The following is a 14314-nucleotide window of genomic DNA, read 5'->3' on the forward strand; positions in this document are numbered from 1 at the left end:
CTGTTTGGGGAGGGCGGGCGCTGAGGGGCTGGGAGGGGGCTCCGGGTGGCAGAGGGAGTCTGGGGGGCACTGGGGGCCTGTGACGGGCTGGGGGAGCGCATAGCGGGAGGGGTCGCTCTGTAGGTCTGGAGGGGTCACTGGGCAGATGGGATGGCTTGGGGGAGGCACTGCATAGGAATGATGGGTTGGGGGGATTTCCTGGGGTGGATAATGGGGCTGGGGGGGCATCGCCGGGTGGGGGGTGTGTTCTATGGGTATAATGGGCTGAGGGGTCGTCAGGGAGGTCCAGTGGGGCTGACCCCATTCCCGGCTGTCCCAGTCCCTGGAGGACTGCCCGCTGGACGAGGATGAAGATGCTTTCCAGGCCCTGGGGGAGGAGGATGAAGACATCGACCAGTTCAACGACGACACCTTCGGGGCCGGGGCCGTCGGTGAGACCCTGAGTGTCACCCCCAGACCTCCCTGACCCGCAGACGGCCCCGGCCCGCGTCCCTCACCCTGTGCCCCCTCGCAGATGATGACTGGCAGGAGGCCCACGAGCGGCTGGCGGAGCTGGAGGACAAGGCCGGCTCGAGCCGGGAGCCGGACGGTCCCGTTGGGAACGACGGGGACGTTCTGGGCGATCCCGAGGACGCGCTGGCCGAGCGGCTCACGCGCCTCGTCATCGACAGCGAGCTGGAGGACCCGGCCATCATGCAGGCCGTGCACACCAGGGGTCCCCCGCAGGTGGGAGCGGGCTGGGGGATCCGGGGGGGCGCGGGGATGGGTCCCGCAGCGCCCTCCTGACTCCCCCTGTGCTCTGCAGCAGCCTGGAGGGCTGAATTCCAGCATCTGGGACAGTTCGGCCGTGCTGCGGCGCATCCGGGGGCCGCTCCTCGCTCAGGTAGGGTGCTGGGGGCCCTTCCCTGCTGATCCCAAATGCCTGTGGCAGCCAGCTGGGTGGGATAGACTGTTCCTGGGATAGTGGGGTGGCCTGCTTCCCTCCGCTGCGGCTGTGGCTTGTGGGGGACCCTCACAGCTGTCACCTTCTGTCCCCCCTCGGACCCTGGAGGGCTGGGATGATGGAGTTTTGCTGTTTTGGGATGCCTGGTGTTCTCTGAGGGATTTCAGGGCTCCCAGCTGGATTTGGGAATGTTGATGCCTGGAGGCAGAGGATTTTTGTGTTGTGTTGTGGTTTCATTAAGAGTCAGGCTTTGAAGTGCTGCGTGTCCAACCCTCTCCTGGCTCTGCCGGGCTGGGAGGTGACCCAGAACTCCTGCCCCACGCCCTGTTATCCCAAACGGGACGCTCTTGGCAGTCACACGTGCTCTGGGAATGCCCAGCCTCGCCTGGAGATCCCAGGGAAGCGCAGGGGGAGGTGGAGAGCTGGCAGGAGGAAGGGGGGACACAGCCTGTGGCTCCAGGGGGGTGTCCCTCCCGTTCTGCTGCAGGAGATGCCATCAGTGTCCGTGCTGGATTATGCCCTGCCCCAGAGGCCTCCGCAGGCTCGGGACGAGGAGCGGGATCCATCGGAGCGGGCGCTGCCCCGGCGCTCCTCCTCCCCCATCATCGGGAGCCCCCCGGTGCGGGCCATTCCCATCGGCACCCCCCCAAAACAGGCCGCCGTCCCAAACTTCAACCAGCAGGTATCTCCTCGCTTCCCGCTGCTCCCAAGGGTGCAAGCTGCTTCCCAGGGGGAGTGACTGTGCCGCTTGCCTCCTCGCAGATCCTGTGTCCCAAGCCTGTCCACATCCGAGCTACCATGCAGCAGCGTTATCCCGCTCCCTATGGAGAGAGGATGTCCCCCAACCAGCTCTGCAATGTTCCGGTATCCAGCTTTGCCTCCTCCGTCTTTTTGGGGATTGATGACCGGCCTCCCCAAAACCTCCCTGTATTCCTGTGTCTCGTCCCCACCCCATGGAGCTTGGCCTTCCTGGGGTTTGTCCCATCTGCCAGTTCTGGTCTGTGACTGGGGTCCCTTTTCCCAACTCTTTCCCCAGAATTCCTCCCTCCTGGGCCACCCGTTCCCCCACAGCGTCTCTCCGGTTCTCACACACCTGCAGAGAGCCCAGCTGCTCGGAGGAGCCCAGGTAAAGCTCCTTCCTGTGCTTCATCCCACCTTTCTCTCTGCGTGGCTCCGGGACCTGGCGCTCCGTGGCTCTTGCTGGCCATCCCAGATCCTTTTCCCGCCTGGCTGACTCCCGGTGTCCTCTCTGCCCCTCCAGGCCGGCCGAATGTCCCCCAGCCAGTTTGCCCGGGTGTCCGGGCTGGTGGGGAGCCCGCTGCCCTCGGTGAATCCCAAGCTGCTCCAGGGCAGAGTTGGGCAGATGATGTCCCCGGCCGGAGGGTTCCGTGCCTTTTTCGGGGCTCCCCCCGCCCCGCCCCCCTCGCAGCTGCCGCACCCTCCGGGCCCCGGATCCCACCTGCAGAACCTGAGGTCGGTGCTGTCCCTGTCCCCGCGTCCCACGCGCTCCCTGCGTCCCCCCCCGACCGTTCCCGCTCTCCCCAGGCCGCAGCCCCAGATGTTCCGGCCGGACACGACCCACCTGCACCCCCAGCACCGCCGGCTCCTGCACCAGCGGCAGCAGCAGAACCGGAAGTGAGTGCGGGGACAGGGACGGGGCCGCGCGGCACGGGGACGTGTCCTGCTTCCGGGGTCACCTGTCCCCCCTCTCTGTCCCTTCCTGTAGCTCCGGTGTGCTCACGGGTGCCCTTCTTCTCCTGCCAGCCAGCACCGGAGCCTCAACGGCTCCGGGGGGGACCGAGGGGGCCACCGGAGCAGCCATCAGGAGCAGATCCGTAAGGATCCCTACGCCAACCTCATGCTGCAGCGGGAAAAGGACTGGGTGTCCAAGATCCAGATGATGCAGCTGCAGAGCACTGATCCCTACCTGGATGATTATTATTATCAGGTACTCGGGAGCAGCATCTTTCCCCTGTCCATGGATATTGGGTGGGAAGGGGAGGTCAATCCAGGGAGAAGTGCGGTGGGTTGTTTTCCTCCCTGGAAAGGAAGGCAGAGGGACAGGGTGGGATCAACATCCCTGGGAAGAGCTGACTCCTTCTTCTTGGGTGAGATTTCCAGGAGTGAGGAGATGTTGGGGTACACTAGTTTCATAGGTCTGGGATAATAGGAGAGCTCCTCTCCATCAGAAGTGTGACAGAGCCAGGATAAAACCCCTGGAATGAGACAAGGGAGATGCTAAATGGAAAACTTAAGAAAGATCCTTGTCAGGGAAAGGCTGACTTTGGTCTGACTGGGAATGGTAGTGGTGAACCTTGTGGGAATCTAAGGAGTGCAGTGGAGAAGATGGATAGGGAGGGATTGCTCCTGCTTTTTTTCCAGTTCAGGAATAGGGAATGTCAGACAGTGCTGGGAAAAGCCAGACATGGAGCAGATGGAGCAAGGTGGACTGTTTGAGGATCCCCAGAGAGAGAGGGAATTGTCTGGGATGGACACTGGGAGACTGAATGGGGTGGGAGAGCTATGGCTCCTCTCCTGAGCTGGCAGGGTTTTTTGGGGATCTGTGGGTGAGCTGGTCCCAGCAGAGAAGAGGAACTGGTGCAGGATGTGAGTCAGCAGAGCTCTGCCATTGCGAAACGGGGTGGATGGGGTGGGGAGGCCCTGGCATGGTGCCAATGGAGCAAGGCAGGCTAAGTGGGATGTGCTGGGAAGGACTGGGAACCCCACAAGGAGAGCGGATTTGTCCTTGTCCTGAGAGAGGGCTGAGGAGGAGCCTCGATCTCTGATATCCTGAGGGATGGGAGAGGAGGATGGACTCAGCTGTGGCTTAAATGATGATGTTGAGAAGATGATGGAGCTGAGGACAGGGAGATTGCCAATGGTTTTTTGGGAGAAGGCACTCAACATTTCCTCTCCCTGCCTCAGAATTACTTCCAGAAGCTGGAGAAGTTGGCAGCAGCCGAGGAAGTGCACGGTGACGGTCCAAAGAAGGAGCGCACTAAACTCATCACCCCTCAGGTGGCCAAGCTGGAGCACACCTACAAGCCAGGTAAAGCCCTCCACCAGCCCCAGGGCTCCTTTCATCCAGGGATTGAGGGGACTCATCCCTCGGCTTCCCTGCTCCCTGCTCCCTGCAGTGCAGTTTGAGGGCTCGCTGGGAAAGCTCACCGTCTCCAGTGTCAACAACCCCCGGAAGATGATCGACGCCGTGGTGACATCCCGCAGCGAGGATGATGTGAGTTCCTGGCCTTCCTCCCTTCCAACAGCCCTGTGGCTGCTTCCCACAGCCCTGATTCCCTCTTCCCTCCCTGGCAGGAGACGAAGGAGAAGCAGGTTCGGGATAAGAGGCGACAGACACTCGTCACCATCGAGAAGGTGAGTTTAATGCGGATCATCCTGACCCTCAGAGGTCCATGAGGGGATAAAAAGTGGGCCAACCCAACCCATTCCATGGTTCCCTGAGTGACCCGGAAGATGATCGACGCCGTGGTGACATCCCGCAGCGAGGATGATGTGAGTTCCTGGCCTTCCTCCCTTCCAACAGCCCTGTGGCTGCTTCCCACAGCCCTGATTCCCTCTTCCCTCCCTGGCAGGAGACGAAGGAGAAGCAGGTTCGGGATAAGAGGCGACAGACACTCGTCACCATCGAGAAGGTGAGTTTAATGCGGATCGTCCTGACCCTCAGAGGTCCATGAGGGGATAAAAAGTGGGATAAAATGGTTGGGCCAACCCAACCCAATTCCACGGTTCCCTGAGTGGTCCATGCTTCCTGCAGACGTACAGCCTCCTCCTGGACGTGGAGGACTACGAGCGCCGCTACCTCCTGAGCCTGGAAGGGGAGCGGCCAGCCCTGATGGGAGAGAGGAAGCAGAAGATCTGTGACATGTACGACAATCTGAGGGGGAAGGCACCTGGGCAGGACAGGTGAGTGGGATTTGGGAGCTCCAGCACTCTGGGACCACTAAAACCAATTTTCCATGGATCTGTTTGACTCTTGCAGCGGGCTGAAGTAATCTTTTTTTAGCCATTTTACCCTCACCGTGGTTACAAAGTTACGACTTCCCTGCCCTCCCTCTGGCAGAGTTGAGGATTAGATTAGGGATGTCATTCCTGTGTAGTTTTTCCCACCTCAGGGATGTTTTTTCAGGCATGGGTGTGTTTTCCACCTGCTGCTGGGGCAGATCCAGCCATGGGATAACCCTGGGATGCTCCCAAGTGAGGGTTGACACCTTTCTCCCTCTCTCCTCAGGCCGAGCGATGACCACTTCATGCAGATCATGTGCATCCGGAAAGGAAAGCGCCTGGTGGCCCGGATCCTTCCCTTCCTGGCTCCAGAGCAAGCGGCTGACGTGCTCATGGCCACAGCCAGGAACCTGCCCTTCCTCATCAAGAAGGATGCTCAGGATGAGGTGAGGTTCCAGAGGCTGGGAGGGCTCCGTGTGGCAGTTCCTGCCTTTCCTGGGAGGGTGCCGGAGGTTCAGACTGGCTGTGTGGGAGAAGCTGTTTGCAATTCCAACCAGGCACAGGGAAAGGTGAGGAGCTCCCAACTGTGTTCCTTTCTCCACAGGTGCTTCCCTGCCTCTTGAGGCCCTTTTCCCACGTCCTTTACCACCTTCCCTTGGGAACAGTCACCAGCCTTGTGCAGCAGCTCACGAACCTACCTCAGAGCGCCGCCGCTCCCACCAACCTGCACCTCACTGCTGTGCTCCAAAACAAGGTGCTCCTCATTCCCACCCCTTCCCAGCCTTGGGAATTGCTCCAGCAGCCTCTCAGCACTGGGGTGTTCCCCTCGCTAATTAACCAGGGTGTCTGGCACATTAATTAACGGTGTGAGGTGGCCCCGGGCTCTACCTCAGCCTGGCAGCAGCTTCTGGGTCTGTCCCGCTGTGCTCCATGCTCCAGTCCTGGAATTTGGGGTGGGAATGTTGCTGCAGTAAATCCCTCCTGGGCTGGGAGTGGTCTGTGGTCTTTACTTCCTCCTCCTCCTGCAAAGGCAGCCAGGGATCCTCCTGCTCGTGCCAGCATTCCAGGAGGGTTGGGAAGTGTTGGGGGCTCTCCGGTTCTCTCAAGGAATGCTTGGAGGTGACTGATCCCCTGTGTGTCCCCACAGTTTGGTCTGTCCCTGCTGTACCTGGTCCTGAGCCGAGGGGAGGAATTGCAGAGCTCGGACACGAACGCAGAGCTGATGCAGGACAACCAATGGTAAGTCCCTGTCCCGGGCTGGGATGCTCCTGCCCGGAACGTCACCACATTCCCAGCCCCTTGGGGTGGAAAAGGCAGCCTCCAGGCTCCTGGAAGCCCCACACCTCTCACTGCTGCCTGCTCCCGTTTTTCCGGCAGGACGGAGCTGATGCTGATGGCGACCCGGGAGCTCCTGCGGATCCCTCAGGGAGCCCTGGCAAAGCCCGTGTCCATCCCCTCCAACCTGATCTCCCTCTTCTCTCGCTACGTTGACCAGCAGAAGCTGAACCTGCTGGAGACGAAATTGCAGTGAGTGCCAGCCCTCTTTTCCCACGGGAATAAGGCCCTGTGCCACCAGGGGACTGGAAGAAGGGGGAAGCCAGAGGTGGGGGTGCAGCTGGAGAAGGACTGGAGTGGGGACAAGCAGCTTGGGGAGAGGGGAATTGCTGCCTCCCTCTGATCCCACCACTGATGTTCCCTGGTTCCAGCTTAGTGCAGGGGATCCGATAGATCTCCGTGGCTCCTCGCCACCACTGGAATGTTCCAGAGGAAGGATGGAAGGAAGGAAGGAAGGAAGGAAGGAAGGATGGAGGGCACACGGTTCACCCCACACGGTTCCCCTGACGCCCAGCCTGGCACGTGGAGCGCATCTGCCCCCCGATCCCTGGATCAGCAGGAAGAGGGGAATGTTTGGCTGCTCCCCCCTCTCCCACAAAGTGCTGCCTTTCCCTGCTGCTCCCAATTTCCCCACGGCTCCCTCTGCACCCCAAAAAGCTGCTGCTTCCCCCCCAAACACACACACACACACACACACACACACACACACACACACACACACACACTACGGAGGATCCCGGGGAGCGGGGAGCCCCTCGCTCCACATCCACGGCCAGGGGTTCTCCGCTCCTTCCCTGCTCCTTTTCCAGCCCTTCCCACAAGCACTGAGCTCCGCTTCCTGCCCTTCCCCACACTTCACACCACACTTGTTTCGCACACTCGCCTCGTCTTCCCAAAATTCGGCTCCTTCCCTCCCCCCGGGGTCAGCCCAGCAGCTCCGGGGTGGGGGGGCACAGCCGGGTCTCTGTCCCCTCCGGATCAGATCCGGGTGGCTTCAGCTGTGCTGCTCCTCGGGAAGGTGGTGGTGGTGGTTGGGGGATAAATTTTACTCTTTTTTTTTTTTTTTTTTTTTTTTTTTTTTTTTTTTTTTTTAAAAAAAAAAAAACCAAGAGATTTGCACATGTAGGGATTTTACACCCTGGAATTCCTTCTGGCATTAACCAGCCCCCACTCTGCTCCCAGCCCTTTCCCTGTCTTTTTTTCTCTGACAGATCAAGTGGAAAGTTCATTTATTTTATTTTATTGCTTTTTTGTTTTGTTTTTTTTTTTCTTTTCTTTTTTTTTCCCCTCTTTTTTGCTTTCTTTCTTAATTTCATTTGCTTGCAGTAATTTTTTTTGTTTGTTTGTTTTTTTCCTTCCCCATCCCTCCCAGTTTTTCGTTCTGGTTAATGAGAATAAAGTTTCTAAATTTACATTTTTATAGGGTATTGTAAATAAAGATGAATTGTATACGGCTGCCAGCCTGGTCTCTCCTTCTCTGGCCGTGCCACCCCCTGCCATGTCCCCGCTCTGTCCCCTCGGGGGTCTCGAACCCGCGACCCCCGGGAGTGCCTCCATGGGCAGCGGGCAGGGGGCGTGGTTACGCCTCAGCCAATGGCAGTGCGCCTGGTGCGGAGCCTCCGCCCCTCCGCCAATCACTGGTGGGTGACTCACCGCTCGGCGTCAGCACGCGCGGCGCGCCGCTCCCACCGTCCATTGGCTCCCTGCCTGATTGACGGCCGAGGAGTCCGCCCTCGGCCAATCGCAACGCGCGAACCGCCTCGCCGGCGTCCCGGCCGCCAATGGGGCGCGGACGTGGGCGGGGCGAGTGACGGCAACGCGGCGGGGCGGTGGCGGCGGCGGCGGCGATGGCGGAGGTGCGTCCCGGCTCGGCCCGCGAGGGTTGGCTCTTCAAATGGACCAACTACATCAAGGGATACCAGCGGCGCTGGTTCGTGCTCAGCAATGGGCTGCTCAGCTACTACCGGTACGCACCGGGACCCGCCCCGCCGCCCCCCGGCCCCCCGTGACCTTGGCGCCGGGCTGAGCCCCCGCGGCGGGAGGGAAGCGCGTGTGGGCCCCCCGCGCCGAGCGGGGCAGCGCTCCGTGCCCCGCCGCCAGCTGGGAAGGAGGGCGGCTGTCACCTCCCTGTCCCCGCCGTTGTCACCTCCGTGTCGCGGGGAATGTCGCCTCCCGGTCACCGGCGCTGCTCGTGGCGGGGGAGGGGGTCGCTAGCCCACTCCCCGCCGCCCCTCTGTGCCGGGAGGAAAGGGGGGCGGCCGTCACATCCCCGTCCCCGTGGTTGTCACCTGTCTGTCCCCGGGATTGTCGCATCCCTGTCCCCGTGGGTATTTGGGGCGGGGGTCCGCAGCCCCCTCAGCCTCCCGCAGCTCCCGGATCCCGCTGTCCCTCCCGGCAGCTCTTCCCGGTGGCCTCGTGTGTTGCCACCCGCGGGGACACCTGAGCCTGGCCGGGGGGGCCTTGTCGCTCCATTATTGATGGGGAACCGGAGCCTCCGGCAGCTGCCGGCTCCGGTGTCAGCGCCGGCAACGGGGGGGCACCGGGCTGGGGGTGTCCCGGCTGGATGTCACCTCTGTCACCCGCTGACGTGGAAAGGGAGTGCCAGCCTGGCGCGGCCTCTCTTTGACTTCACCCTCGTCCCAGCCCGTGCCAGGATCCGGGAAGCACCGGATCCCTGAGGCTCCAAGATCCCTGAGGCCACTCCTGGGGGCTGTGAATTTGTCCCCCCAAAGCGACACCCCCAGGCTTGGCCCTGCTCCGGCGCCAGCAAGCGCTCCCTATTAATAGCCCTGCCTGCCGGGCTGGGAATGCCGAGCCCCCTGCGCAGCCCCCGAGGGCTCATCCCGGGGATCCCGGCCCTGTCCTTCCCTCGCTGCCACCTTGTCCCGGGGATGCCAGCCCTGTCCTTCCCTCGCTGCCACCTTGTCCCAGGGATGCCAGCCCTGTCCTTCCCTCACTGCCACCTTGTCCCAGGGATGCCAGCCCTGTCCTTCCCTCGCTGCCACCTTGTCCCAGGGATGCCAGCCCTGTCCTTCCCTCGCTGCCACCTTGTCCCAGGGATGCCAGCCCTGTCCTTCCCTCATTGTGGCCTCCTCCCGGGGATCCCCGCCCTGTCCTTCCCTCACCGCGGCCTTCCCGTGCAGATCCAAGGCGGAGATGGGCCACACGTGCCGCGGCACCATCAACTTGGCCACGGCCAACATCACCGTGGAGGATTCCTGCAATTTCATCATCTCCAACGGCGGAGCCCAGACCTACCACCTCAAGGCCAGCTCCGAGGTGGAGCGGCAGCGCTGGGTCACCGCCCTCGAGCTCGCCAAGGCCAAGGCTGTCAAGATGCTGGAGGAGTCAGGTACGGAATTCCTGGATCCATGGCAGGGTCACGGTGCATTCAGGGTGAAATCTCAGCGGCCAGGGCAGGATCACTGTTCTCAGAGTGGGATCCCAGCGCCAGGTTCCCAGAGCCCCACAGGTGGCAAGAATCCCAGGGCAGGATCCCGGTGCTTGGAGGACTCATGGCAGGATATTAGTGTTCCACAGGATCCCAGTGTTCCCAGGGCAGAATCCCAGTGCCTCACAGGGTTGAGGGCAGGATCCCAATGCCCAGAGAGAAGAATCCCAGCCCCACAGGGCACAGGATCCCAGTGCCCCCAAGTATGATCCTAGTGACCCCAGGGCAGGATCCCAGTGCCCTGGGCAGCATCCCAGCATCTCCAGCAAGACGGTTTGGAAGGGGATGGCCGTGTCCACGCACGTGTGACCCAAACAGCCTGGCATGCACAGAGATGGACCATGAGTGTTTGGGAGCCCTCAGGGGTTCGGGGATCCCCCCGTGCCCTTCCTGGCAGCCCCACCACCAGCTCCAGGTGTGACACGACAATCCCACACTCCCCGTCCCTTCCCGCCCGCAGACGACTCCGGCGACGAGTCGGTTTCGCAGACGGACAAGACGGAGCTGCAGAACACCCTGCGGATTTTATCCAGCAAAGTGGAGGACCTGAGCACCTGCAACGACCTGATCGCCAAGCACGGCACGGCCCTGCAGCGCTCCCTCAGCGAGCTCGAGGCCCTGCGGCTCCCTCCGGAGAGCACGGACAAGATCAAGCAGGTCAACGAGCGGGCCACGCTCTTCCGCATCACCTCCAACGCCATGATCAACGTGAGTCCCCATCCCGAGGGTTCCGCAGCGGGAAAAGCCCCCGCTTCCGTGCTGAGCGCTGTTTCCCCGCAGGCCTGCCGGGATTTCATGCTCCTGGCACAAACGCACGGGAAGAAGTGGCAGAAGTCGCTGCAGCAGGAGCGGGATCAGCGGATCCGGCTGGAGGAGACGCTGGAGCAGCTGGCCAAGCAGCACAACCACCTGGAAAGGGCTTTCCGGGGGGCCACGGTGCTCCCCGCCGGCACGTCCGGCACCGGAGCCTCTGGCAAAGGTGGGGAGGGACAAGTGCTGTGCCCAGGTGTCTCCCAGATACTTCCTGGGATTTTCTGAGCCAGGCTCAGCTTCTCTCACGGTGCTGATCCCAAAGGATGTGTCCCATCTCATCTGTGTAGCCGAGTGATTCTGGCATCCCCAGCAGGGTCCAAACTGCCTCCTCTGAGCCTCATCCGACACCCCTCAGAGCTGGGGTGGGGTGTGACCCCCTCGCCTTGCTGATGGTGACAGGGGAGCCTTCAGTGGGAAACTGGGAATGGTGTTCCTTCCTCACCAGCCCTCTCCCTTTTCCCAGATCTGTGCTGCCCTGCCAAAGGCGACCTGAGTGACGAGGATGACGACAACAACGAGTTCTTTGACGCCCCGGAGATCTTCCCCATGCCCGACATCATGGGCCACAAGTGAGTTTTGGGGGAGAGGGGAGTCCCCTCGCTGCTCTGCCCTGCTCGGGAATGTTCACCGTCTTTCCCCCCTTCCCAGGAGAACTGGGAGCAACATCAGCGGCACCAGCAGTGACATCAGCCTGGATGAGCAGGTGGGATGGGGGTTTTACGGCTTGGGGATGCCCAAATTCCCATGGAAGCGTTTTGTGGGGTCACAGGGATATAAGAGCCTTTGTCTCCCCTCTCCCTAGTACAAACACCAGGTTGAGGACACCAAGAAGGAGAAGAGAACCCGCATTCCCTACAAACCCAACTACAGCCTCAACCTCTGGAGCATCATGAAGAACTGCATTGGGAAGGAGCTGTCCAAGATTCCCATGCCAGTGAGCGCGGATGCAGCCGGTGGGGGGGCACGGGGAACCCCGGAACCCCCTTTTTTTTGACCCGTTCCCCCTTCCAGGTGAATTTCAACGAGCCGCTGTCCATGCTGCAGCGGCTGACGGAGGACCTGGAATACCACGAGCTCCTGGATCGGGCGGCGCGGTGCGAGAGCTCCCTGGAGCAGCTGTGCTACGTGGCCGCTTTCACCGTGTCCTCCTACTCCACCACCGTCTTCCGCACCAGCAAACCCTTCAACCCGCTCCTGGGGGAAACCTTCGAGCTGGATCGCCTGGAGGAGAACGGATACCGCTCCCTCTGCGAGCAGGTGCTGCCGGCTCCTCTCTCCCAGCCTTTCCCGGGCTGTCGGGATGGCCGGCACTGAGCTGTCCCCAATCCCGTGTCCAGGTGAGCCACCACCCGCCGGCCGCCGCCCACCACGCCGACTCCAAGAACGGCTGGACGCTGCGCCAGGAAATCAAAATCACCAGCAAATTCCGAGGGAAATACCTCTCCATCATGCCTCTGGGTGAGCACCCCGGGAATGTGTGGGAGTTTCGGGACCACCCGAGGCTCCGGGCGTGGTTCCCAGCACGATCTCCCTCCCTCAGGCACCATCCACTGCGTCTTCCACTCCTCCGGCAATCACTACACGTGGAAAAAGGTGACGACCACCGTGCACAACATCATCGTGGGGAAGCTCTGGATAGACCAGGTGGGAAGTCCTGGATGGGAGGTGTATGGAAGCGTGGATCCCTGGGGAATGGGGCATGGGTGGGTCTGACTCTCCTCTCCCCTCCACAGTCAGGTGAGATCGAGATTGTCAACCATAAGACAGGGGACAAGTGCATCCTCAAGTTCGTCCCTTACAGCTACTTCTCCCGGGATGTGGCGAGGAAGGTAGGGACACGGAGCCACGGGACACACCGGGCTGCTCATGACCGCAGTGTGTCCTGATCCAAGCTGTCCCCTCTCCCACCAGGTGACCGGGGAGGTGATGGACCCCTCGGGAAAGGTGCATTTTGCCCTGATGGGCACGTGGGACGAGAAGATGGATTGCTACAAGGTCCAGCTGGGAACGGGGGACAACGGAGCCGAGGCGCGGCCGCGAGCCCACGAGGCCGAGGACAGCCGGGTGCTGCTGTGGAAGCGGAACCCGCTCCCGTGAGTGGGGAAAACGGGAATGAGGCGTCCTCGGGAGCCGGGCTGCGGGGCTGGCGCTGAGCCCCGTTCCTCGCCGTGCCGTAGGAAGTACGCAGAGAACATGTACTACTTCTCGGAGCTGGCGCTGACCCTGAACGCGCCGGAGAGCGGCACGGCCCCCACGGACAGCCGGCGGCGCCCGGACCAGCGCCTGATGGAGAACGGGAGGTGGGACGAGGCCAACGTGGAGAAGCAGCGGCTGGAGGAGAAGCAGCGGCTCTCCCGCAAGCGCCGCGAGGCCGAGGCCGCCCGCGCCACCGAGGACGGTAAGGCACGGCTGTCAGACGGGGGTGTCCCCCCTCGGTGTCCCCCCCGGGCCCTCACCCCGCTGTGCCCCCCAGGGACGCCCTACGATCCCTACAAACCGCTGTGGTTCGAGCGGAAGAAGGACCCGGTGACGCAGGAGCTGGCGCACGTCTACAAGGGGGGCTACTGGGAGAGCAAGGAGAAGCAGGACTGGAGCTTGTGCCCGGATATTTTCTGAGCCCGGCGAGGAGGAGGAGGAGCGGCGAGGGGGGAGGGATGAAGGCCAGGACCCCCCCTGTCCATCCGTCTGTCTTAACCGTGTGTCCCCGTGCCTCGCCGTGAGCGCCGGCCGGGCTTTGCCTTAGCCCACCCAAACTGACCTTGGGGAGCAGGAGCCAACACAGCCCCCCTCAAATCCGTGCTGGAGCAGGGGGGGGGTCCGTTTGTCCCACCCACCTCCTCGGCACCCTGGGGTGGGGGGCACGGCCGCCCCTGGGGTGGGGGGCCCCAGGGAAGGCGCAGCGGGGCGAGCCCGAGGCTGGCCTTGGTCTCCCCCCCTCCCCTTTTATTCCCGTTCCCCTTCGCCCCCAGGAGTTCGGGTGCTTTTGGGGGTCCGGGGGGGCCAGACTCCCCCCCAGCCTGTTCTATAGGTGTATATTATATATATGTAGAGAGCAATCGGGGTCCCCTTCTCCCCCACAGCCCCCAGTTTGGGGGGTCCCCGCCCTCCCCGGGGTGGCCCCCACGCGTGGGGACCCCCCATGAGGTGCCTTCCCTGTAGGCTTAGGGCAGGGGGAGGGCCTGGGTTTTGGGGGGATCTCTCCAGGGTGCAGTGGGACCCCTGCACCCCCAGACACTACAGGGGTGGGGAGATGCACCGTGGGGGGAGTCTCTGCACCCCCGAATCTGAAATTGGGGGCGTTTGATGCCTTTTTATTTTATTTTTCCTTTTTTTTTGGGTTGTTTTTTTTCTTTTTGTCTCCAGAAAAAGAACTAAATTAAAATCTGTGAATGCCCCAACCCTGTGCCTGCTCTGTGGGATAGGGGGAGGGTCCAGCCCCTCCCTGTGACTGATTTTGGGGGGACCCCCTGCTCCTGTAGGGATCTGGGTGGCAGCACCCAAACAGGGACTTGGATCCCAGTCATGGGATTCTCCAGGAGCCACCTCCACTCCCCAGGTTCTGCTGCCCTGGTCGTGGGGATTGAGGGGTGTCTCCTGTGTCCCGCTGTGTTCCCCACTGGATTTGGGGTGCTGGGGATACCCTGGGTGACTTTGGGGGGACCCTTGCCTTCCCAGGGATCCATTTTGGCCCAGGGGGTCACCTGGGCTGGGGGGAACATCCAAGGAGGGAGGTCCCGAGTGGCCCTGGGACCCCCTGGGGGCACTTCCAAGGGCGGGGATGTCCCCAGGGATCGTGGGGACCCCCTGCG

The 14314-nt window shown here is 62.0% G+C and overlaps 2 protein-coding genes across 8 annotated transcripts in view; both read left to right on the forward strand.

Moving 5' to 3' along the window:
• PATL1 (PAT1 homolog 1, processing body mRNA decay factor) overlaps nucleotides 1–7331 on the forward strand; it is a 7480-nt gene extending 149 nt beyond the window's left edge. Inside the window, exons 2-19 of one of the 6 annotated variants that reach the window (XM_041412185.1) lie at nucleotides 320–431; nucleotides 515–726; nucleotides 806–883; nucleotides 1431–1625; nucleotides 1706–1807; nucleotides 1980–2069; nucleotides 2205–2416; nucleotides 2489–2578; nucleotides 2708–2891; nucleotides 3869–3992; nucleotides 4081–4178; nucleotides 4259–4318; nucleotides 4719–4867; nucleotides 5193–5352; nucleotides 5511–5660; nucleotides 6054–6145; nucleotides 6284–6433; nucleotides 6613–7331. In XM_041412185.1, the coding sequence (XP_041268119.1) occupies nucleotides 320–431; nucleotides 515–726; nucleotides 806–883; nucleotides 1431–1625; nucleotides 1706–1807; nucleotides 1980–2069; nucleotides 2205–2416; nucleotides 2489–2578; nucleotides 2708–2891; nucleotides 3869–3992; nucleotides 4081–4178; nucleotides 4259–4318; nucleotides 4719–4867; nucleotides 5193–5352; nucleotides 5511–5660; nucleotides 6054–6145; nucleotides 6284–6433; nucleotides 6613–6634 (2280 nt within the window). In that variant the 3' untranslated portion in view covers nucleotides 6635–7331. Of the gene's footprint in view, nucleotides 1–319; nucleotides 432–514; nucleotides 727–805; nucleotides 884–1430; nucleotides 1626–1705; nucleotides 1808–1979; nucleotides 2070–2204; nucleotides 2417–2488; nucleotides 2579–2707; nucleotides 2892–3868; nucleotides 3993–4080; nucleotides 4179–4258; nucleotides 4319–4536; nucleotides 4597–4718; nucleotides 4868–5192; nucleotides 5353–5510; nucleotides 5661–6053; nucleotides 6146–6283; nucleotides 6434–6612 lie in introns of all 6 variants that reach the window. The other 5 variants (XM_041412195.1, XM_041412203.1, XM_041412210.1 and 2 more) reach the window with 5 other exon arrangements.
• Nucleotides 7332–8096: 765 nt separating this feature from the next.
• LOC121339563 (oxysterol binding protein) lies at nucleotides 8097–13903 on the forward strand. 2 transcript variants are annotated; one of them, XM_041411454.1, is made up of 14 exons: nucleotides 8097–8207; nucleotides 9385–9593; nucleotides 10153–10400; nucleotides 10473–10671; nucleotides 10969–11074; nucleotides 11154–11208; nucleotides 11308–11439; nucleotides 11517–11762; nucleotides 11843–11963; nucleotides 12046–12149; nucleotides 12239–12334; nucleotides 12417–12598; nucleotides 12683–12903; nucleotides 12979–13903. In XM_041411454.1, the coding sequence occupies exons 2-14, from the start codon at nucleotides 9398–9400 to the stop codon at nucleotides 13119–13121; spliced, it is 2049 nt and encodes a 682-aa protein (XP_041267388.1). In that variant the 5' UTR covers nucleotides 8097–8207; nucleotides 9385–9397; the 3' UTR covers nucleotides 13122–13903. The 2 variants fall into 2 exon arrangements, with proteins under 2 accessions (XP_041267388.1, XP_041267379.1); XM_041411445.1 differs by having other exon boundaries at nucleotides 12683–13903.
• The last annotated feature ends 411 nt before the right edge of the window (nucleotides 13904–14314 follow it).

This window comes from Onychostruthus taczanowskii, unplaced genomic scaffold (assembly GCF_017590055.1).
Source record: "Onychostruthus taczanowskii isolate IOZ18803 unplaced genomic scaffold, ASM1759005v1 scaffold101, whole genome shotgun sequence".
NCBI lineage: Eukaryota > Metazoa > Chordata > Aves > Passeriformes > Passeridae > Onychostruthus > Onychostruthus taczanowskii.